Here is a 22,949-nt window from a genome sequence, read left to right on the forward strand (position 1 = left end):
GGCGCGACTGCCGTGTTTGTGTTATAAACAATCTCGCATTCCCTGCCGCAGCGTCGCATTGAGTCGCAGCCAGATCCGGGCTCTACTGACTTCTGTGCCGCTTTAGACTTCTACTTAACTGCTCTTATTAAAGGGGAACTTCAACTAAACCCAAGAGATGATACAGAGCAATATAAAGATAGATCGAGACCAGAAAAACAAACCCCCCCCCTTATTAACTTACTGCATCCCGGCTTGTAGCTGAATCCAGGGGGGATCAGGAACCCTTGCTGCGCCGCAGCCGCTGCCGCTAACGTCCTCTGGTCTGGGGGGAAAACTGGAATCATAAGGGGTGGAAGTTGACCTTGAACCTGTTGGGAAAACAAAGGCAGTTTACAACTTTGGGGGTGGGGGGGGGGCTGGATTATTCATGAAAATCAGATATTAATGGAATATTTCTGAGAACATAAAACCTTAAAGAGGGGGCTGGGGGCCAGAACAGAACCTTTATGTAATAGAGAGAAGAGGCTGCACCCTATTGGCCAATAATGGTATATAATTTGCATTTGGAATGTGATTTGTAAAAATTCCCCCAATCAACAATTGTGCCAATCTGTCCCCGGTGTCTGTCCCCGGCAACCTGCTTTCCCTCGCGGTGCTACAGTGTAACCATACCGATACCAATGTCATTTATAAAAACTCCCCCCTCCCCCTTAACAATTGTGCCAATCTGTCCCCGGTATCTGTCCCCGGCAACTTGCTTTCCCTCGCGGTGCTACAGTGTAACCATACTGATACCAATGTAATTTATAAAAACTCCCCCCAATCAACAATTGTGCCAATCTGTCCCCGGTATCTGTCCCCGGCAACTTGCTTTTGCTCGCGGTGCTACAGTGTAACCATACCGATACTAATGTCATTTATAAAAACTCCCCCCAATCAACAATTGGGCCAATCTGTCCCCGGTGTCTGTCCCCGGCAACTTGCTTTCCCTCTCAGTGCTACAATGTAACCATACCGATACCAATAGGATCCCATAGGCCATTAATGGTATGTTATTTGTATTTAGAATGTCATTTATATAAACTCCCCCCCACCAAAATGTCATTCTGTCCCCGGTGTCTGTCCCCGGCAACCTGCTTTTCCTCTCAGTGCTACAATGTAACCATACTGATACCAATAGGATCCCATAGGCCATTAATGGTATGTTATTTGTATTTAGAATGTCATTTATATAAACTGCCCCCCCCCCCAAAATGTCATTGTGTCCCCGGTATCTGTCCCCGGTGACCTGCTTTTCCTTGCGGTGCTAAAATATAACCATACTAATACCAATAGGAACCCCTGGCTCAGGTACAGAAATATCCACCCAACAGGTTAGACATGGGGGTAGATGATTTGCGCTTCGGGAGCCATACGAGCCCCCCCCCAAAATGTCATTGTGTCCCCGGAATCTGTCCCCGGCAACCTGCTTTTCCTCGCAGTGCTACAATGTAACCAAACTGATACCAATAGGAACCCCTGGCTCAGGTACAGAAATATCCACCCAACAGGTTAGACATGGGGGTAGATGATTTGCGCTCAGGGAGCCATACGAGCCCCCCCACACATAATATCCCCCCCTATTAATACTGTAAATACAAATTGCTATTAGCGCATAAGGGAACAGCTGGGCGGAATTGTTACAATGTTCTTTTCCGGCAAAGAGCCATAAAAGTTCTTTTTTTCTGAGCGCGGTTTCCAAGGATAAAAGTGAGTTTGCCAAGGGAAGAGTCGACAACAGGCCTCACAAACACGAATAGAAAGACAGATGGTTCTGCCGAGAGCGGAGCTGCCAAATATGTAAAAAAAAAAAAAAAATATAATAAATAAATAAAAATAAAACGGATGATATTGAAGCCGACTGTAATGTCCTCGAGCCGCTGCCAGTGGGAAAGGGGCTTCACGCTCCCCACGCTCTCTGGGGCCCCCCAAACACTCGGGGGTAAAAGCAACCGATTAGTATTACGGCCAATCCAATGTGTCCCGCTGCGGCCGAACTACAACTCCCTGTATCCCCGACACACGGAACAACCACATCCGACCTCATAGTCTTCCCCCCTTTCTGCTGCTGCCGGGAATGACTAAAGGGCACATTGTCCCTCTGTGTGAATCGCTACAAAGGCTCCTCACTAACAGCAGAGACTGCACTTTGTTCTCCTGCAACAATACAACATATAAATACATCCGTGTGTACAATGTACCCTCTCTGTCACATCAAGGGCAACTACATGTACCGACAGGTATCACATTCATGCGCCGAGCTAACAGGGAAACATAAACCTTATTCATAACATCACAATCACCCATTCCTTTATGGCTGATACGGTATGAGAATATAGCTTATTGTGTGCCCAGAGCATTCCTTCTCTGTATATTTGTATTTATACATATGGGTAGGGGGTGCCATAGTGTTTCCCTTAGACAGTACAGTATGGGGGTACAGCTTATTGTGTGCCCAGAACATTCCTTCTCTGTATATTTGTATTTATACATATGGGTAGGGGGTGCCATAGTGTTTCCCTTAGACAGTACAGTATGGGGGTACAGCTTATTGTGTGCCCAGAACATTCCTTCTCTGTATATTTGTATTTATACATATGGGTAGGAGGTGCCATAGTGTTTCCCTTAGACAGTACAGTATGGGGGTACAGCTTATTGTGTGCCCAGAGCATTCCCTCTCTGTATATTTGTATTTATACATATGGGTAGGGGGTGCCATAGTGTTTCCCTTAGACAGTACAGTATGGGGGTACAGCTTATTGTGTGCCCAGAACATTCCTTCTCTGTATATTTGTATTTATACATATGGGTAGGGGGTGCCATAGTGTTTCCCTTAGACAGTACAGTATGGGGGTACAGCTTATTGTGTGCCCAGAACATTCCTTCTCTGTATATTTGTATTTATACATATGGGTAGGAGGTGCCATAGTGTTTCCCTTAGACAGTACAGTATGGGGGTACAGCTTATTGTGTGCCCAGAGCATTCCCTCTCTGTATATTTGTATTTATACATATGGGTAGGGGGTGCCATAGTGTTTCCCTTAGACAGTACAGTATGGGGGTACAGCTTATTGTGTGCCCAGAACATTCCTTCTCTGTATATTTGTATTTATACATATGGGTAGGGGGTGCCATAGTGTTTCCCTTAGACAGTACAGTATGGGGGTACAGCTTATTGTGTGCCCAGAGCATTCCTTCTCTGTATATTTGTATTTATACATATGGGTAGGGGGTGCCATAGTGTTTCCCTTAGACAGTACAGTATGGGGGTACAGCTTATTGTGTGCCCAGAACATTCCCTCTCTGTATATTTGTATTTATACATATGGGTAGGGGGTGCCATAGTGTTTCCCTTAGACAGTACAGTATGGGGGTACAGCTTATTGTGTGCCCAGAGCATTCCTTCTCTGTATATTTGTATCTATACATATGGGTAGGGGGTGCCATAGTGTTTCCCTTAGACAGTACAGTATGGGGGTACAGCTTATTGTGTGCCCAGAACATTCCTTCTCTGTATATTTGTATCTATAGAGGCTTTTGGGCCTAATTAATCTCATCCCAACTACAGGACAAGATTAGAACTTTCCCTTTAGATTATGAGCCAATGGCAGAGCGGGACTGGGAGAGGGGTAAATAAAAGGAATAACCCCCCCAGGCAGTAGCACAAATCCGACACGGAATTCACTTCTCATTAACAGACAAAGCGAATGGGAACTTTCCCTGCGAGTCTTGTGGTTTCGCCGAGGCTTCCAGACCCGATGACTGTATCGCTGGCGAGCGACCCGAGCGCTGTAATCACACAATTATTGTGCTGGGAACAATTTCATTCAGCATTTTGTTCTCAACCACAGAACAATTACCCGACAATTTGGGTTAACCAGAGAAGCACGCGGCCGCGACACGGGGAAACTGTTCTATTGTTTAGAGGCTGCAGCCTCCCGGCCGCCATCTTGCGCTCGTCCCAGGTCCCACACAGCTCCTGCAAGCAAATGTGCAACAAGCACCCCAGTCATCTGCATGGGCACCCCAAATTAGCTGAGGCAGCCCCCCAGGTGTCGGCATTAGCACCCCCAAATACTTGTACTGGCTATTCCTCAATTAGCACCAGCAGACACCCCAAACTTCTGCAGTGGCACCCCTAAATACTTAAAGTGGCCACCTCTCAATTAACCCCAGTAGGCACCCCAGACATCTGCAGGAGCACCCCCAAATACTTGTACTAGCCACCTCTCAATAAACCACAGCAGGCACCCCAAACATCTGCATGAGCACCCCCAAAATACCTATAGTGGCCACCTTTCCACAACAGCAGGCACCCCAGACATCTGCATGAGCGCCCCCAAATTATTTTACTGGCCACCTCTCAATTGACCCCAGGAAGCACCCCAAACATCTGCAGGAGCACCCCCAAATACTTGTACTGGCCACCTCTCAATTAGCCAGAACAGGCACCCCAAACATCTGCAGGAACACCCCCAAATACTTGTACTGGCCACCTCTCAATTAGCCAGAACAGGCACCCCAGACATCTGCAGGAGCACCCCCAAATACTTGTACTGGCCACCTCTCAATTAGCCAGAACAGGCACCCCAAACATCTGCAGGAGCACCCCCAAATACTTGTACTGGCCACCTCTCAATTAGCCAGAACAGGCACCCCAGACATCTGCAGGAGCACCCCCAAATACTTGTACTGGCCACCTCTCAATTAGCCAGAACAGGCACCCCAAACATCTGCAGGAGCACCCCCAAATACTTGTACTGGCCACCTCTCAATTAGCCAGAGCAGGCACCCCAGACATCTGCAGGAGCACCCCCAAATACTTGTACTGGCCACCTCTCAATTAGCCAGAACAGGCACCCCAAACATCTGCAGGAGCACCCCCAAATACTTGTACTGGCCACCTCTCAATTAGCCAGAACAGGCACCCCAAACATCTGCAGGAGCACCCCCAAATACTTGTACTGGCCACCTCTCAATTAGCCAGAACAGGCACCCCAGACATCTGCAGGAGCACCCCCAAATACTTGTACTGGCCACCTCTCAATTAGCCAGAACAGGCACCCCAGACATCTGCAGGAGCACCCCCAGATACTTGTACTAGCCACCTCTCAATTAGCCAGAACAGGCACCCCAGACATCTGCAGGAGCACCCCCAAATACTTGTACTGGCCACCTCTCAATTAGCCAGAACAGGCACCCCAGACATCTGCAGGAGCACCCCCAAATACTTGTACTGGCCACCTCTCAATTAGCCAGAACAGGCACCCCAGACATCTGCAGGAGCACCCCCAAATACTTGTACTGGCCACCTCTCAATTAGCCAGAACAGGCACCCCAGACATCTGCAGGAGCACCCCCAAATACTTGTACTGGCCACCTCTCAATTAGCCAGAACAGGCACCCCAAACATCTGCAGGAGCACCCCCAAATACTTGTACTGGCCACCTCTCAATTAGCCAGAACAGGCACCCCAGACATCTGCAGGAGCACCCCCTAATTCCTGTACTGGCCACCTCTCACTTATCCACATCAGGCACCCTACATTCCCTATACCAAGCACCCCAGTTCCATGTTGCACCCCACTAATCCCTATGCAGAATAACCGCCGGTTCCTACAATCGCCCCCGTTCAGGGTGCACCAAGGAGTCGATTTAAAGGGGAAGCGCTTTTATCTACCACTCGGGGGGGGGTCCCCCTTTCATGTATCTCCCCGCTCCCCAATCTATCGGACCAACATCTGCTGCCTCGGATAAAGCGCGGTTTGATGTGGCCCTTTATAAACCGGCGGCTTCTCATCAGCCCCGAATGCCTTTCTATTAGCGGCGGAGATTTGCCCCCGGGGAGAGCGAAAGTCTCGCTTTTGAAACAAAAACCCCCAAGATGCACCCGGACTGAAACTTTTAATGACTTTCCTCGGAGAAAAAAAAAAAAGGGTGTAAGTTTTGGCGCCAGCTGGCACAGCTTGAACCCACAGCGCCGGCACCATCCGGCAGCCAATCATCAGCATATGTAGTGCGAACAGGTTTGCTGGCACCGGCGAGTGTAAAACTCCAAGGTAAAGTTATTATTAGTGAGTAATTAGCTCTGTGAAGTAAATGAGTGAAACAATGGCTGCCAGCGCTCACAATATGTCCAACATCTGACGCCGGAGGAGCGAGCGCGCACTCTCGTGCTCTCTGAGCGAGGAGCTGCTAATAACCATATGTCGGAGTAATTAAAGCGCTCTCGCTCTGACCCGCTGTCACTTAGGAACAATACTTTCTTGGAAACCTTCAAACGCGCCGCGCTCCCTTCTTCTCTTAAATACGTTTCTATTCCGCCGCAACTTTACTTACACATCCTGTTAAAGTGGCAGCCGCGCTTAGCAACGCCCAATTAGCACCTCGCCAGAGCCGCTAGGGCTAATGAGGGAGCCCCCGAGATTGGGCGCTGCCCGCACACCTGGCGCTTGGGATCTGGAGCTCATCCACCAACCTGGATCGGCGGGTGTGGGCAAGGAAATGGGGGCGCCCCACCCACTGGTGTAATTGGTCGCGCCCCCCCTGCAATAAAATCAGGGGAGGAGGGACTGTTTGTGCCAGGCCCCCCTGCAATAAGATTAGGGAAAGAGGGACTGTTTGTGCCAGGCCCCCCTGCAATAAGATAAGGGGAAGAGGGACTATTCGAGCCGGACCCCCCTGCAATAAAAAAAAAAACAGAAGGAGGAGGGACTGTTTGTGCCGGACCCCCCTGCAAAAAAATTAGGAGAAGAGGGACTGTTTGTGCCGGGCCCCCCTGCAAAAAAATCAGGGGAAGAGGGACTGTTTGTGCCGGACCCCCCTGCAAAAAAATTAGGAGAAGAGGGACTGTTTGTGCCGGGCCCCCCTGCAAAAAAATCAGGGGAAGAGGGACTGTTCAAGGCGGACCCCCCTGCAATAAGACAGAAGGAGGAGGGAATATTTGTGCCGGGCCCCCCTGCAAAAAAATTAGGAGAAGAGGGACTGTTTGTGCCGGGCCCCCCTGCAATAAGACAGAAGGAGGAGGGAATATTTGTGCCGGGCCCCCCTGCAAAAAAATTAGGAGAAGAGGGACTGTTTGTGCCGGGCCCCCCTGCAATAAAACAGAAGAAGGAGGGAATGTTTGTGCCGGGCCCCCCTGCAAAAAAATTATGGGAAGAGGGACTGTTTGTGCCGAGCCCCCCTGCAATAAATCAAAAAACAGAAGGAGTAGGGACTGTTTGTGTGGGGGCCCCCCTGCAATAAAATTAGGGGAAAAGGGACTGTTCAAGCCGGACCCCCCTGCAATAAATCAGAAGGAGGAGGGACTGTTTGTGCCGAGCCCCCCTGCAAAAAAATTATGGGAAGAGGGACTGTTTGTGCCGAGCCCCCCTGCAATAAATCAAAAAACAGAAGGAGTAGGGACTGTTTGTGTGGGGGCCCCCCTGCAATAAAATTAGGGGAAAAGGGACTGTTCAAGCCGGACCCCCCTGCAATAAATCAGAAGGAGGAGGGACTGTTTGTGCCGGGCCCCCCTGCAATAAATAAAAAAACCGAAGGAGTAGGGACTGTTTGTGTGGGGGCCCCCCTGCAATAAAATTATGGGAGGAGGGACTTTCCCTAATGGAATCATGTAATTAGTATATATAGTGGGGTACCCCACCTCTTCTAAGGGGCAATATGACGGAAGCAGAGGCCCTGCCTCCCTGTGCCAAATACCCCCCAACTCCCAGCCGATCCTGTACCCCTGGGAGTATTAATACTGCACAACTGCAGTCCCTTTGGCGTTTGATGTTTGCGGCGCGTCCTCTGCGATCAGCTCCAATTTGCAGGGTGCAGGGAGTGGGGGGCTCATTAGCCGGCGAGCTGCTCCGACAGCGCACTTACTTGTGAGGGAATGGAGTCTGAAGCTGCCCCTCGCTGTGGCACTAATGGGGGCTCCTGCCCCTCTCTGTGGCACTAATGGGGGCTCCTGCCCCTCTCTGTGGCACTAATGGGGGCTCCTGCCCCTCTCTGTGGCACTAATGGGGGCTCCTGCCCCTCTCTGTGGCACTAATGGGGGCTCCTGCCCCTCTCTGCGGCACTAATGGGGGCTCCTGCCCCTCTCTGAGGCACTAATGGGGGCTCCTGCCCCTCTCTGTGGCACTAATGGGGGCTCCTGCCCCTCTCTGAGGCACTAATGGGGGCTCCTGCCCCTCTCTGAGGCACTAATGGGGGCTCCTGCCCCTCGCTGTGGCACTAATGGGGGCTCCTGCCCCTCTCTGTGGCACTAATGGGGGCTCCTGCCCCTCTCTGTGGCACTAATGGGGGCTCCTGCCCCTCTCTGTGGCACTAATGGGGGCTCCTGCCCCTCTCTGCGGCACTAATGGGGGCTCCTGCCCCTCTCTGAGGCACTAATGGGGGCTCCTGCCCCTCTCTGAGGCACTAATGGGGGCTCCTGCCCCTCTCTGTGGCACTAATGGGGGCTCCTGCCCCTCTCTGTGGCACTAATGGGGGCTCCTGCCCCTCTCTGAGGCACTAATGGGGGCTCCTGCCCCTCTCTGAGGCACTAATGGGGGCTCCTGCCCCTCTCTGCGGCACTAATGGGGGCTCCTGCCCCTCTCTGAGGCACTAATGGGGGCTCCTGCCCCTCGCTGCGGCACTAATGGGGGCTCCTGCCCCTCGCTGCGGCACTAATGGGGGCTCCTGCCCCTCGCTGCGGCACTAATGGGGGCTCCTGCCCCTCGCTGCGGCACTAATGGGGGCTCCTGCCCCTCGCTGCGGCACTAATGGGGGCTCCTGCCCCTCGCTGCGGCACTAATGGGGGCTCCTGCCCCTCGCTGCGGCACTAATGGGGGCTCCTGCCCCTCGCTGCGGCACTAATGGGGGCTCCTGCCCCTCGCTGTGGCACTAATGGGGGCTCCTGCCCCTCGCTGCGGCACTAATGGGGGCTCCTGCCCCTCGCTGTGGCACTAATTTGTGATTCTGCTAAACTGCACCTAGGGGCCCCCCAAACATACACATTACACACCCACCGTGGGGGCAATTAAATGTGGGGCACATGATGTAATGAAACAGCAGCTCTCTGAACCGCAGCGTCAGTGCCCCCCTCTCCCGATCCCTGATTGGTGGTTTCCACCAGAACTGGGCCAAGTACTATTTCTGCCCCAGGCAATACTACTGGGCTTGTTGCCCCCCTCGTCAAAGCCCTGTCAGATGCTTATTCACCCCCTTGCGCCTTTGCTCAGGATCTCGCTCTGAGTTGAGCTCCCTCCCTAAATGTGCCCCAGGCACTTGCCTCCGTTGCCGACTCCCGGAGTCAGACTGGGGGGTGCAGGGCCCACAGGGGCTGCCGTGGCCCCCACACTACCTGTGGGGGCCCCTGCCACCCACCTGACCCCTCCCCCAAGTGCACTTAAGGGAGGGAGAACAGCAGACTAGGCTGGGGGGACATGGGGATAAAACCCAGGGGACCCCAGCTCTAGGGGGCCCTGTTGCCCCTGCCGACCCAGCCTGCTCCCCCAACTCCCCTGGCTGGGAAATGCACACCCAGGGGGGCTGCTGTGGCCCCCCACACCCAAAGCCACCCACCTGACCCCTCCCCCGAGCACACGTAAAGGAGGGAGACTAGGTTGGGGGGGACAGAGATAAAACCCAGGGGACCCCAGCTCCAGTGGCCCCCGACAACCCAGCCTGCTCTTTAAACTTCCTCCAGACTGGGGGGGACCCCCGTTGGGCCCCTGACACCCCAGTGCTGCCCAATGTACCAATCAAGACCAAAACTCCTTGCTGGGTTGTCACAATATAAGGAAGAGATTGTAAGCTCTTCAGGGCAGGGACCGGTACCCCTAATTGTATTCACTTGATACACAATAAAAATGATTTTATTTGCCCTTTAATAGGCGCCCGGGGCGGCCAATAGAAGCCGCCGCCCCCTTTATTACGCCCCAATTTGCTGCATCACAAAAAAAGGCACAAAATAACCAAAAGAAACTTTTTTACGTTTTTTTTTATACAAAAGTCACTGGGAGCGGAAGTGGGTTTTGGACGCGTTTCAGACTCTCGGCGCTCGCAATGTTATAATTAGCGGATAATTACACGCCGAACGCTCTTAATAAGTCACCGGGTTCAACCCGACCGGCGCTGCTCCAGATTTTATCCCTATTATATGTAAGTGCCGAAATACCGACCATTAGGGAGCCGGTCCCGCCCAGCCAATCCCCAAAATAAACGCCATTAGCAGCTGTACCCCCATACTGTACTGTCTGAGGGAAACACTATGGCACCCCCTACCCATATGTATAAATACAAATATACAGAGAGGGAATGTTCTGGGCACACAATAAGCTGTACCCCCATACTGTACTGTCTAAGGGAAACACTATGGCACCCCCTACCCATATGTATAAATACAAATATACAGAGAGGGAATGTTCTGGGCACACAATAAGCTGTACCCCCATACTGTACTGTCTAAGGGAAACACTATGGCACCCCCTACCCATATGTATAAATACAAATATACAGAGAGGGAATGTTCTGGGCACACAATAAGCTGTACCCCCATACTGTACTGTCTAAGGGAAACACTATGGCGCCCCCTACCCATATGTATAAATACAAATATACAGAGAAGGAATGTTCTGGGCACACAATAAGCTGTACCCCCATACTGTACTGTCTAAGGGAAACACTATGGCACCCCCTACCCATATGTATAAATACAAATATACAGAGAAGGAATGTTCTGGGCACACAATAAGCTGTACCCCCATACTGTACTGTCTAAGGGAAACACTATGGCACCTCCTACCCATATGTATAAATACAAATATACAGAGAAGGAATGTTCTGGGCACACAATAAGCTGTACCCCCATACTGTACTGTCTAAGGGAAACACTATGGCACCCCCTACCCATATGTATAAATACAAATATACAGAGAGGGAATGTTCTGGGCACACAATAAGCTGTACCCCCATACTGTACTGTCTAAGGGAAACACTATGGCACCCCCTACCCATATGTATAAATACAAATATACAGAGAGGGAATGTTCTGGGCACACAATAAGCTGTACCCCCATACTGTACTGTCTAAGGGAAACACTATGGCACCCCCTACCCATATGTATAAATACAAATATACAGAGAGGGAATGCTCTGGGCACACAATAAGCTGTACCCCCATACTGTACTGTCTAAGGGAAACACTATGGCACCTCCTACCCATATGTATAAATACAAATATACAGAGAGGGAATGTTCTGGGCACACAATAAGCTGTACCCCCATACTGTACTGTCTAAGGGAAACACTATGGCACCCCCTACCCATATGTATAAATACAAATATACAGAGAAGGAATGCTCTGGGCACAGAAAGGTGAGACCTGTGACATCGCACATGAGAGAACACTGGGATGGGGGGGGGGAGCGCTCTAGACTGTCAGTAGGTGTTTCATTAAGAGCGAGTGACAGTCAGGCCTTCAGCAAAGTGACACAAAGCCACCAAGGGGGGGGGGGGGGGGGTTAATTTATAAAAAGAACTGTTAATTACATTTAAAAAAGCATAATTCATAGGGGAGAAAACAGCGTCGTCCAATAGATAAACGTCTGGAAGGAAATGTTATGTTTTTAAAGGGGAACTTCACCTAAATAAATGTAATTGTAAGGGGATTAATGAATCAGCACTTCCGGCAGCAGTACCTAAATATTGTCATTATTCCCCCCCCCCATATCCCTGCGAAGCCCCCGCTCCCACCTTGTTCAACTATAACTCCCAGCAAGCGACGTAAATCCGCCCGACGGGCAGCCATTGTGGCGATTGCACGCTCTGCTGCCCGGTGTTCAGCCGCCTCAATGCGCTCACAGGGGAAACAATAGAAAGGAGCAATTTGTGGCCCTAATGGGCACAGGTACGTGTGGCCCCCACGGGGAGCCAATAAGGGCCCGGCTACGGGGCTATTGTCCCCTTGTACGTGGGCAGGGCCCCCGCTGGAGTGTGGGAGGCGGAACCCGGCCGGGGGCCCCAATTAAACGCGAGAGGCGACTCTTTGTTCCGCCAGCAATTGTTCTGGGCCCGACGAGCCAATGGGAACGCTGGGGCTTAAAATAGAAATTATCCTTACGCCTCATTGCTTGGGGCTTGGTAAATGGGAGCCAGGGATTCTGGGTAATATCCCACCTTATCCCATAATAGCCCCTGTCTATGGCATTAAGTACCCCAGAGCCGCTCTCCGCGCCTGGAACAGACAATGGGGGGGGGCTTTGTGGCATCGACTCGAAGTCGCAACAGAGAAAAGCGTAAGGTTGATGGGGAGGAAGCTTTTCCGGGGGGACCCTGGCATTTCCCCCCCACAATAGATGGTTCAATCAAGGCGTCAGGGGGTGGGCGTCCTTGTCTGGCGTCTCACTGGCATGAAAGGAACACCTGGTACCCCCCAACGGGGAGACGATCCAACGCACAATGGGGTGTGGGCGCAATAAGCAACGCAAATGCCACGGCGGGCAAATGTGGGCAGGGCGCGGGCACCTTGAATTAACCCTAAGAAAGGGCAGAGGGACTGGCACAGTGACAGTTACACATAACTATAAACCCAGTGAGAATGAGGAATGAATGGGTATTGGGGAGTTGTATCAGGAGTCAGAACCAGCAGTGCAGGGAAGGGAAAGGGACAGTGACAGTTACACATAACTATAAACCCAGTGAGAATGAGGAATGAATGGATATTGGGGAGTTGTATCAGGAGTCAGAACCAGCAGTGCAGGGAAGGGAAAGGGACAGACACAGTGACAGTTACACATAACTATAAACCCAGTGAGAATGAGGGATGAATGGATATTGGGGAGTTGTATCAGGAGTCAGAACCAGCAGTGCAGGGAAGGGAAAGGGACAGACACAGTGACAGTTACACATAACTATAAACCCAGTGAGAATGAGGAATGAATGGATATTGGGGAGTTGTATCAGGAGTCAGAACCAGCAGTGCAGGGAAGGGAAAGGGACAGACACAGTGACAGTTACACATAACTATAAACCCAGTGAGAATGAGGAATGAATGGATATTGGGGAGTTGTATCAGGAGTCAGAACCAGCAGTGCAGGGAAGGGAAAGGGACAGACACAGTGACAGTTACACATAACTATAAACCCAGTGAGAATGAGGAATGAATGGATATTGGGGAGTTGTATCAGGAGTCAGAACCAGCAGTGAGTGCTATGAGCACAGACATTTATGAAACAAGTTGTATAACTGCCCCCCAATATACCCCCCCCCAGTATATAAAAGCGCAGAGCTGGGCTCGGGGCCTTTCTATGACTCTCAGTGTGACACCAACCAGACGGCTGAGAGATTTCATTCGGAACGTGCCAAAGCTTCTCAGCGACTGCTGCTCCTTTCAGAGACCCCCCTGTACATGGCAGCGTCCCACTTATCAGTCACTCAAAGCACCCGAGGCTGTCACTTGTGTATAAACCGGGGAGTCTCCTGCAAATACATTCCGACTGCCACTCACTCTGGGTCACATGATCTTATTAAAGGGGAACTAGAGCTAAGCACTTCCCTCTATATCATAATATATAGGCACAGATATACCCCCATCTTTCCCCCCCCCCACTGTCACAGTGTAACCCCCATATCATATATGCACATAATGTAACTGTATAATATATAGGCACAGATATACCCCCCATCTTTCCCCCAGCCCCCCCCCCCCACTGTCACAGTGTAACCCCCATATCATATATGCACATAATGTAACTGTATAATATATAGGCACAGATATACCCCCCATCTTTCCCCCCCCCACTTTCACAGTGTAACCCCAATATCATATATGCACATAATGTAACTGTATAATATATAGGCACAGATATACCCCCCATCTTTCCCCCAGCCCCCCCCCCACTGTCACAGTGTAACCCCCATATCATATATGCACATAATGTAACTGTATAATATATAGGCACAGATATACCCCCCATCTTTCCCCCAGCCCCCCCCCCACTGTCACAGTGTAACCCCCATATCATATATGCACATAATGTAACTGTATAATATATAGGCACAGATATACCCCCCATCTTTCCCCCCCCCCCACTGTCACAGTGTAACCCCCATATCATATATGCACATAATGTAACTGTATAATATATAGGCACAGATATACCCCCCATCTTTCCCCCCCCCCACTGTCACAGTGTAACCCCCATATCATATATGCACATAATGTAACTGTATAATATATAGGCACAGATATACCCCCCATCTTTCCCCCAGCCCCCCCCCCCGACTGTCACAGTGTAACCCCCATATCATATATGCACATAATGTAACTGTATAATATATAGGCACAGATATACCCCCCATCTTTCCCCCAGCCCCCCCACTGTCACAGTGTAACCCCCATATCATATATGCACATAATGTAACTGTATAATATATAGGCACAGATATACCCCCCATCTTTCCCCCAGCCCCCCCCCCCACTGTCACAGTGTAACCCCCATATCATATATGCACATAATGTAACTGTATAATATATAGGCACAGATATACCCCCATCTTTCCCCCAGCCCCCCCCCCCCACTGTCACAGTGTAACCCCCATATCATATATGCACATAATGTAACTGTATAATATATAGGCACAGATATACCCCCCATCTTTCCCCCAGCCCCCCCCCCACTGTCACAGTGTAACCCCCATATCATATATGCACATAATGTAACTGTATAATATATAGGCACAGATATACCCCCCATCTTTCCCCCCCCCCCACTGTCACAGTGTAACCCCCATATCATATATGCACATAATGTAACTGTATAATATATAGGCACAGATATACCCCCCATCTTTCCCCCAGCCCCCCCCCCCCCCCCACTGTCACAGTGTAACCCCCATATCATATATGCACATAATGTAACTGTATAATATATAGGCACAGATATACCCCCCATCTTTCCCCCAGCCCCCCCCCCCCCCACTGTCACAGTGTAACCCCCATATCATATATGCACATAATGTAACTGTATAATATATAGGCACAGATATACCCCCCATCTTTCCCCCCCCCCCACTGTCACAGTGTAACCCCCATATCATATATGCACATAATGTAACTGTATAATATATAGGCACAGATATACCCCCCATCTTTCCCCCAGCCCCCCCCCCCCCCCACTGTCACAGTGTAACCCCCATATCATATATGCACATAATGTAACTGTATAATATATAGGCACAGATATACCCCCCATCTTTCCCCCCCCCCACTGTCACAGTGTAACCCCCATATCATATATGCACATAATGTAACTGTATAATATATAGGCACAGATATACCCCCCATCTTTCCCCCCCCCCCCACTGTCACAGTGTAACCCCCATATCATATATGCACAGGATATAACTGTATAATATATAGGCACAGACAGAGACATTCCCAGTAAGGCTATGGGAGATACTGGGGGCGCTGGGAATATGATGTAGCTGGGGGGGGGGGGAATAGCTGGAATATTTGGGACAGTCTGTGCTGCGGCTCCGGCCCATTGGCCTCAGTGACAAGACGGGAACAAAGGGAGAGCAATGGCCCACAGGGTCGGCTCTGGCAGTGAAGGGGTTAGTGGGGAGGCATTTTCCCCTCTTCCTTTGTGTTCCCAGGGCTTTATCTGAGCGGCGGAGGGGGGGCCGGGGGGGGGGCCCATTCTGATAACTGATAGGGGATCAGCTGTGAGGCTTCTGTGAGAAACAATTGTTCCCAATCTCAGCGCCACCGGCAGCCTCTCTTGTTTGGGAAAAGGTTGCGGAGTCATGGGAACTGGGCCGGCAGCGCCTGCGTCTGGGTCTGTGTTTGTACTGAGCCCGGGAACAGCTGCCCCAACCCACCAGAACCCCCCCCGGCCCAAAGCTTCTACTCAGCCATTGGCCTCTGTGTAAGGGAACCAGTATGGCAGCTCCCAACCATGGCATGGAATGCTCTGGGCACCCCTGGAACTATAGCAGGGTGACTGTTACCCCAATGTTTCTATATATCTGTAACCTTGTTATGGGCTAAGGGGGCCCAGCCTGAAGGCCAGTTAGGGGGGGATTTGGGGTGAGTGCTTATTTGTGCCCTGGGTACCCCTGGAACTATAGCGGGGTGACTGTTACCCCAATGTTTCTATATATCTGTAACCTTGTTATGGGCTAAGGGGGCCCAGCCTGAAGGCCAGTTAGGGGGGGATTTGGGGTGAGTGCTTATTTGTGCCCTGGGTACCCCTGGAACTATAGCGGGGTGACTGTTACCCCAATGTTTCTATATATCTGTAACCTTGTTATGGGCTAAGGGGGCCCAGCCTGAAGGCCAGTTAGGGGGGGATTTGGGGTGAGTGCTTATTTGTGCCCTGGGTACCCCTGGAACTATAGCGGGGTGACTGTTACCCCAATGTTTCTATATATCTGTAACCTTGTTATGGGCTAAGGGGGCCCAGCCTGAAGGCCAGTTAGGGGGGGATTTGGGGTAAGTGGGTATTTGTGCCCTGGGTACCCCTGGAACTATAGCGGGGTGACTGTTACCCCAATGTTTCTATATATCTGTAACCTTGTTATGGGCTAAGGGGGCCCAGCCTGAAGGCCAGTTAGGGGGGGATTTGGGGTGAGTGCTTATTTGTGCCCTGGGTACCCCTGGAACTATAGCGGGGTGACTGTTACCCCAATGTTTCTATATATCTGTAACCTTGTTATGGGCTAAGGGGGCCCAGCCTGAAGGCCAGTTAGGGGGGGGGGATTTGGGGTGAGTGCTTATTTGTGCCCTGGGTACCCCTGGAACTATAGCGGGGTGACTGTTACCCCAATGTTTCTATATATCTGTAACCTTGTTATGGGCTAAGGGGGCCCAGCCTGAAGGCCAGTTAGGGGGGGATTTGGGGTGAGTGCTTATTTGTGCCCTGGGTACCCCTGGAACTATAGCAGGGTGACTGTTACCCCAATGTTTCCATATAACCTAGTTAATAGCTGGCTGGCTGCAGTACCACCTCCTACCACTTTAGCCACAGCCCGGTGATTCCCATAGGGCTGCACAGGAAACAGCGCCACCCCCTGATTCCCTGTAACAGAAAGGTGACGGGGTTTAAGTTGCCCTTGGATTCCTCCAGTGCAGGGACAATGCAGCCTGCAGGACATATAAAGGCTGGGTACAAGGGGGCTATTGTGAGTCGGGGCCCCCCCCCCGGCCCATTGCACAACATGGTGATTCAGTGCTGATGTTCCGTGAGCGCTTCCTGCGCCATAAATTTCTCTCTATTTATGTAAAAGCCACGGACGGAGCTGCCTGATGGATTCTGTCTGGCAAAGGTCAATAACAAAAGCCCCTTCTGTCTCCCCCCCCCACATCTGCCTCCCCCCCCCCACATCTGCCTCCCCCCCCCACATCTGCCTCCCCCCCCCCCCCAGCCATTTTATTTTATTCTCAATATTTGCACAAGAGGAAAATAGAGCAGAATTCTGTTTCTCCGGGTCGCTGCCCACGGATACCGGGGGGGGGGTTAATAGGGGGGGCCCATTATCCGACTGTGCCCCAATTACCGGCTACTGACGCACGCGGCGAATGCTCTCGGGCGCTTTTAGTCGGCCGCCCAACGTCGCTGCCTTTGGTGATTAGCGACAAATGAGGGAACATTCAAAAAGCTGGGGGGGGGGATAGGTGTATTTCATGGTCAGGACCCCCACTGCCCCCCCATATTCCCTGCTGTGAGTAGCGTCTATAGAACCAGCAGAAATAGGGGGGGGGCACTGGGGTTTTTTTTCTCTCCTTCTTCTCTATTACATTAAGGCCTCTACAGCCTGCAGTGCTGTAAATAACTTATAGACAATTAAGTGCTTGAAAATAAATAGGATTTCCCCCCGACAGTGCACACACAGGCGTCCCACTCAGAGGCCAATCAGATTGCTGCCGAGACCACGCAAGTATAGCCAGTAGTGGGGGTGCAATTTAATATAAGGGGGGTTCAATTGAATATCTGGGGGGGTTCTGACCTGAATCTGCTGCTGGAGGAGGTTGATTTTGTGTTGCTGCTGCAGGAGTTGCTGCTGCTGCCTCGCGATCTGCAAGAGAGAAAGGGGAAAGCGTAAGGGGAGGAGCCTGGGAGCTGCCATGTTGCTTAGCATCAAAGGGGGCAGTTTCCAAGTCATGTGTAACAGCAATGCCCCTGGAGAGAGGGGGGCAAGAGAAGAAGAGACTAATACACATTTATACAATAAAGTGACGTCACAATCCCAGGCCGGGCTGTAACTAACTGCTATGGGTGAAAAAAACTCAATTTCTGTCCTTTTGCACAAACCCAGTCTGCCCCCAGCCGTGTGCTTAATGCCCCCCCCCCCCGGGGTCTCCACCATAGGCTCCACCTCCTTTACATAGGAAGAAGCTGCGATTGTGACGTCACTCTTTCTGCTGAAGCGGTTTCCCTTAGTGGGTTCTACCTGCTCCAGAGACCCAAAACTTCTAAATAACGTGCAAGGGGCGACCCAATCTGGTATCAGTGGCAACTCCACCCACCTGTAAGGTAACTCCACCCACCTGTTCCTGTTGCTGCTTGGCCAACTCCATTTGTTGCCGTTGCTTTTCGATTTGTGAGGCAGCCAATTTCTTCTGCTCGTCGTGCGCTGCCAGCAGCTGCTCCCGTAAACTGGTCAACTGGTTAATCATGGCCATAAGCTGCCTCTCCTTCTCGGCAAGACTCTCCGGTGTCCCTGGGGGGGGGGTAACATTATGGTACAGTCAGTAATGCTCTGGGCACACAATAAGCTCCACCCCCATACTGTACTGTCTAAGGGAAACACTATGGCACCCCCTACCCATATGTATAAATACAAATATACAGAGAGGGAATGTTCTGGGCACACAATAAGCTGTACCCCCATACTGTACTGTCTAAGGGAAACACTATGGCACCCCCTACCCATATGTATAAATACAAATATACAGAGAGGGAATGTTCTGGGCACACAATAAGCTGTACCCCCATACTGTACTGTCTAAGGGAAACACTATGGCACCCCCTACCCATATGTATAAATACAAATATACAGAGAAGGAATGTTCTGGGCACACAATAAGCTGTACCCCCATACTGTACTGTCTAAGGGAAACACTATGGCACCCCCTACCCATATGTATAAATACAAATATACAGAGAAGGAATGTTCTGGGCACACAATAAGCTCCGCCCCATACTGTACTGTCTAAGGGAAACACTATGGCACCTCCTACCCATATGTATAAATACAAATATACAGAGAAGGAATGCTCTGGGCACACAATAAGCTGTACCCCCATACTGTACTGTCTAAGGGAAACACTATGGCACCCCCTACCCATATGTATAAATACAAATATACAGAGAAGGAATGCTCTGGGCACACAATAAGCTGTACCCCCATACTGTACTGTCTAAGGGAAACACTATGGCACCCCCTACCCATATGTATAAATACAAATACACAGAGAGGGAATGTTCTGGGCACACAATAAGCTGTACCCCCATACTGTACTGTCTAAGGGAAACACTATGGCACCCCCTACCCATATGTATAAATACAAATATACAGAGAAGGAATGTTCTGGGCACACAATAAGCTGTACCCCCATACTGTACTGTCTAAGGGAAACACTATGGCACCCCCTACCCATATGTATAAATACAAATATACAGAGAAGGAATGTTCTGGGCACACAATAAGCTGTACCCCCATACTGTACTGTCTAAGGGAAACACTATGGCACCCCCTACCCATATGTATAAATACAAATATACAGAGAAGGAATGTTCTGGGCACACAATAAGCTGTACCCCCATACCGTACTGCCTTAGGTTGGTCACTGGGTGGCGCTGACCCATTGGAGCGCATCGGTTAATATAAAGAGAACAAACTTGACTAATAATTGACTCCTTTGAATAAAGACTCTTCTCCCGGTGACCAATTTGGCCAATGTAGGGGCAATTTGGGGGTATTATAACGCTCGGCATTTGTCGGAGTTAAACAATTTCCCCCGGCGGCGCATTTGCATCCCGATTCACACGCGGCCCCTCAGCCCCCGGCGCTTATTGCTTAAAAGCCTCGGCGCGTAATTACAGCCCATTGTGTGTAATTGTGTTAAAAATGGAAAACAGGAGGAGAGGAGGTAAATGCACAGCGGCTTGTGATAAATATTGAATTTATACTTCTTGGAATACATTGACCAATTGACTTGCCCCCCTCTAATTACGGGGCATTTTTTTCCTTTCGCGCATTCGCCGTGCAAAGGTCAAATGCATTAATGTAACTCCAACCAAACAGCGCAGCCCCCCCCCCCCCGCAATAATGTAATGCGCCGAGTGGAATATAGAAAATGAATGTTGGAACGAGGATAAAACACCACGTTACGTTCTCGGCAGTGATGACTACTTAGCGCTCCGGGGTGGGAGTCGCAGCTCAACAACTGCCTGGAGGGAGGGGCTTGTGTTGCACTTGGGTCCTGTCTGTGAGTTTGTGGCCCCAAGGGGGGCGGGGCAATCTCAGGGTGAGAAATAGAGAATAGAAAAGTCACTTTCAGGTTATAGTGATGACATTTCTATAGTAATATGATGTCATGAGTAGGTTATTGTGACATCACTTCAGGGGGGTGTGGCAGAATGTCGGGGTGTGGGAGGTAATGGGGGTGGGTTAGTGGGTACATACATGTGTTGGTGGGTTCTGACCCAGCAGACCCAGGGGGGGGCTCTAGTTTGTTTATAAGAAGGAAATCTCACAGTTGTAACAATGTCCTGCCCTAAAGGGTCCCTTCAAGTTCTGGGGTCCCCAGGAATATTCCTCCCCCCCCCCCCGGGACCCCACATGGTGCAGCCGACACAGTCCATATGTGAATATACATGTATGTTACACGGAAGGGACCCAGAGCCTCTTGCGGAGCTAAAGGGAAGGGATTATTATATTGAGATGTACAGGGCCGGGAAAGGTATCAGTTGCGCAAAGGGGGGGGGGGGTATATAACGGGGTGATTTATAAAGGGGGGGGGTTATATAATAACATAAGGAAGGGTCCGACACATTGGTTCTGCTGCAGTACTGAGAGTGAGGGGCCGACCCCCCAGAGCCGCTGCCTGTGAGAGAGCAAATGAAGCACCGACGTGAGAATGTGACAGACAAACATGAAGTTATTATGGGGGGGGGGGGGGGGTCACTCGCACGCAGGCGCCGCCATATGGGTCCTACACACACAGAGCCACCCAGGATTTACAGGCTGGGGAAATCAGCACCCTAACCCACCCATAGCACCCAAACCCGCCCCTAGCACCCAAACCCACCCATAGCACCCCAACCCACCCATAGCACCCAAACCCACCCATAGCACCCAAACCCACCTATAGCACCCAAACCCACCCATAGCACCCAAACCCACCTATAGCACCCCAACCCACCCATAGCACCCAAACCCACCCATAGCACCCCAACCCACCTATAGCACCCAAACCCACCCATAGCACCCAAACCCACCTATAGCACCCAAACCCACCCATAGCACCCAAACCCACCTATAGCACCCAAAACCACCTAAAGCACCCAAAGCCATCCATAGCACCTAAACCCACCCATGGCACCCAAACCCACCTATAGCACCCAAACCCATCCCAAATACCCAGAGCCTGCCTTCCCTCAACCCAAATACCCAGAGCCTGCCTTCCCTCGCCCCAAATACCCAGAGCCTGCCTTCCCTCGCCCCAAATACCCAGAGCCTGCCTTCCCTCGCCCCAAATACCCAGAGCCTGCCTTCCCTCATCCCAAATACCCAGAGCCTGCCTTCCCTCATCCCAAATACCCAGAGCCTGCCTTCCCTCGCCCCAAATACCCAGAGCCTGCCTTCCCTCATCCCAAATACCCAGAGCCTGCCTTCCCTCATCCCAAATACCCAGAGCCTGTCTTCCCTCATCCCAAATACCCAGAGCCTGCCTTCCCTCATCCCAAATACCCAGAGCCTGCCTTCCCTCATCCCAAATACCCAGAGCCTGTCTTCCCTCATCCCAAATACCCAGAGCCTGCCTTCCCTCATCCCAAATACCCAGAGCCTGTCTTCCCTCACCCAAAATACCCACAGCCTGCCTTCCCTTACCCCAAATACCCACAGCCTGCCTTCCCTCATCCCAAATACCCAGAGCCTGTCTTCCCTCATCCCAAATACCCAGAGCCTGTCTTCCCTCATCCCAAATACCCAGAGCCTGCCTTCCCTCATCCCAAATACCCAGAGCCTGCCTTCCCTCATCCCAAATACCCAGAGCCTGCCTTCCCTCGCCCCAAATACCCAGAGCCTGCCTTCCCTCATCCCAAATACCCAGAGCCTGTCTTCCCTCATCCCAAATACCCAGAGCCTGTCTTCCCTCATCCCAAATACCCAGAGCCTGTCTTCCCTCATCCCAAATACCCAGAGCCTGTCTTCCCTCATCCCAAATACCCAGAGCCTGTCTTCCCTCATCCCAAATACCCAGAGCCTGTCTTCCCTCATCCCAAATACCCACAGCCTGCCTTCCCTCACCCCAAATACCCAGAGCCTGTCTTCTCTCACCCCAAATACCCAGAGCCTGTCTTCTCTCACCCCAAATACCCACAGCCTGCCTTCCCTCACCCCAAATACCCACAGCCTGTCTTCTCTCACCCCAAATACCCAGAGCCTGCCTTCCCTTGCCCCAAATACCCACAGCCTGTCTTCCCTCATCCCAAATCCCCTGAATATCTCTATTTAAAGAGTCAAACTGGTCTCCATTGGTGCCCATCTCTCCCTACTGGATTGTGTTCCTAGGAAATATCACATTTTGGGCTGAAATTGCCGTTTTTAGTGGCGGCACCAAGTGTTAAGGGGCGGGTGAGACACAATAGTGCAATAGTGAGAGAGGTGCTCGCACGTGCACAACAGCTGAACTCGCACAAACCCACCTTCCTTGTTGTCTCACTAAATACA

The 22,949-nt window shown here is 51.1% G+C and overlaps 1 protein-coding gene across 4 annotated transcripts in view; it reads right to left on the reverse strand.

The window, feature by feature from the left end:
• sox5 (SRY-box 5) overlaps positions 1-22,949 on the reverse strand; it is a 159,467-nt gene that overhangs the window by 33,824 nt on the left and 102,694 nt on the right. For all 4 annotated transcript variants that reach the window (XM_031897504.1, XM_031897506.1, NM_001128658.1 and 1 more), the window contains 3 exon segments: positions 18,538-18,710; positions 17,997-18,065; positions 224-350 (listed from right to left, as the gene is read on the reverse strand). In XM_031897504.1, coding sequence (XP_031753364.1) covers positions 224-350; positions 17,997-18,065; positions 18,538-18,710 — 369 coding nt within the window.

The sequence above is a fragment of the Xenopus tropicalis genome, chromosome 3, assembly GCF_000004195.4.
Source record: "Xenopus tropicalis strain Nigerian chromosome 3, UCB_Xtro_10.0, whole genome shotgun sequence".
Classification (NCBI taxonomy): Eukaryota; Metazoa; Chordata; class Amphibia; order Anura; family Pipidae; genus Xenopus; species Xenopus tropicalis.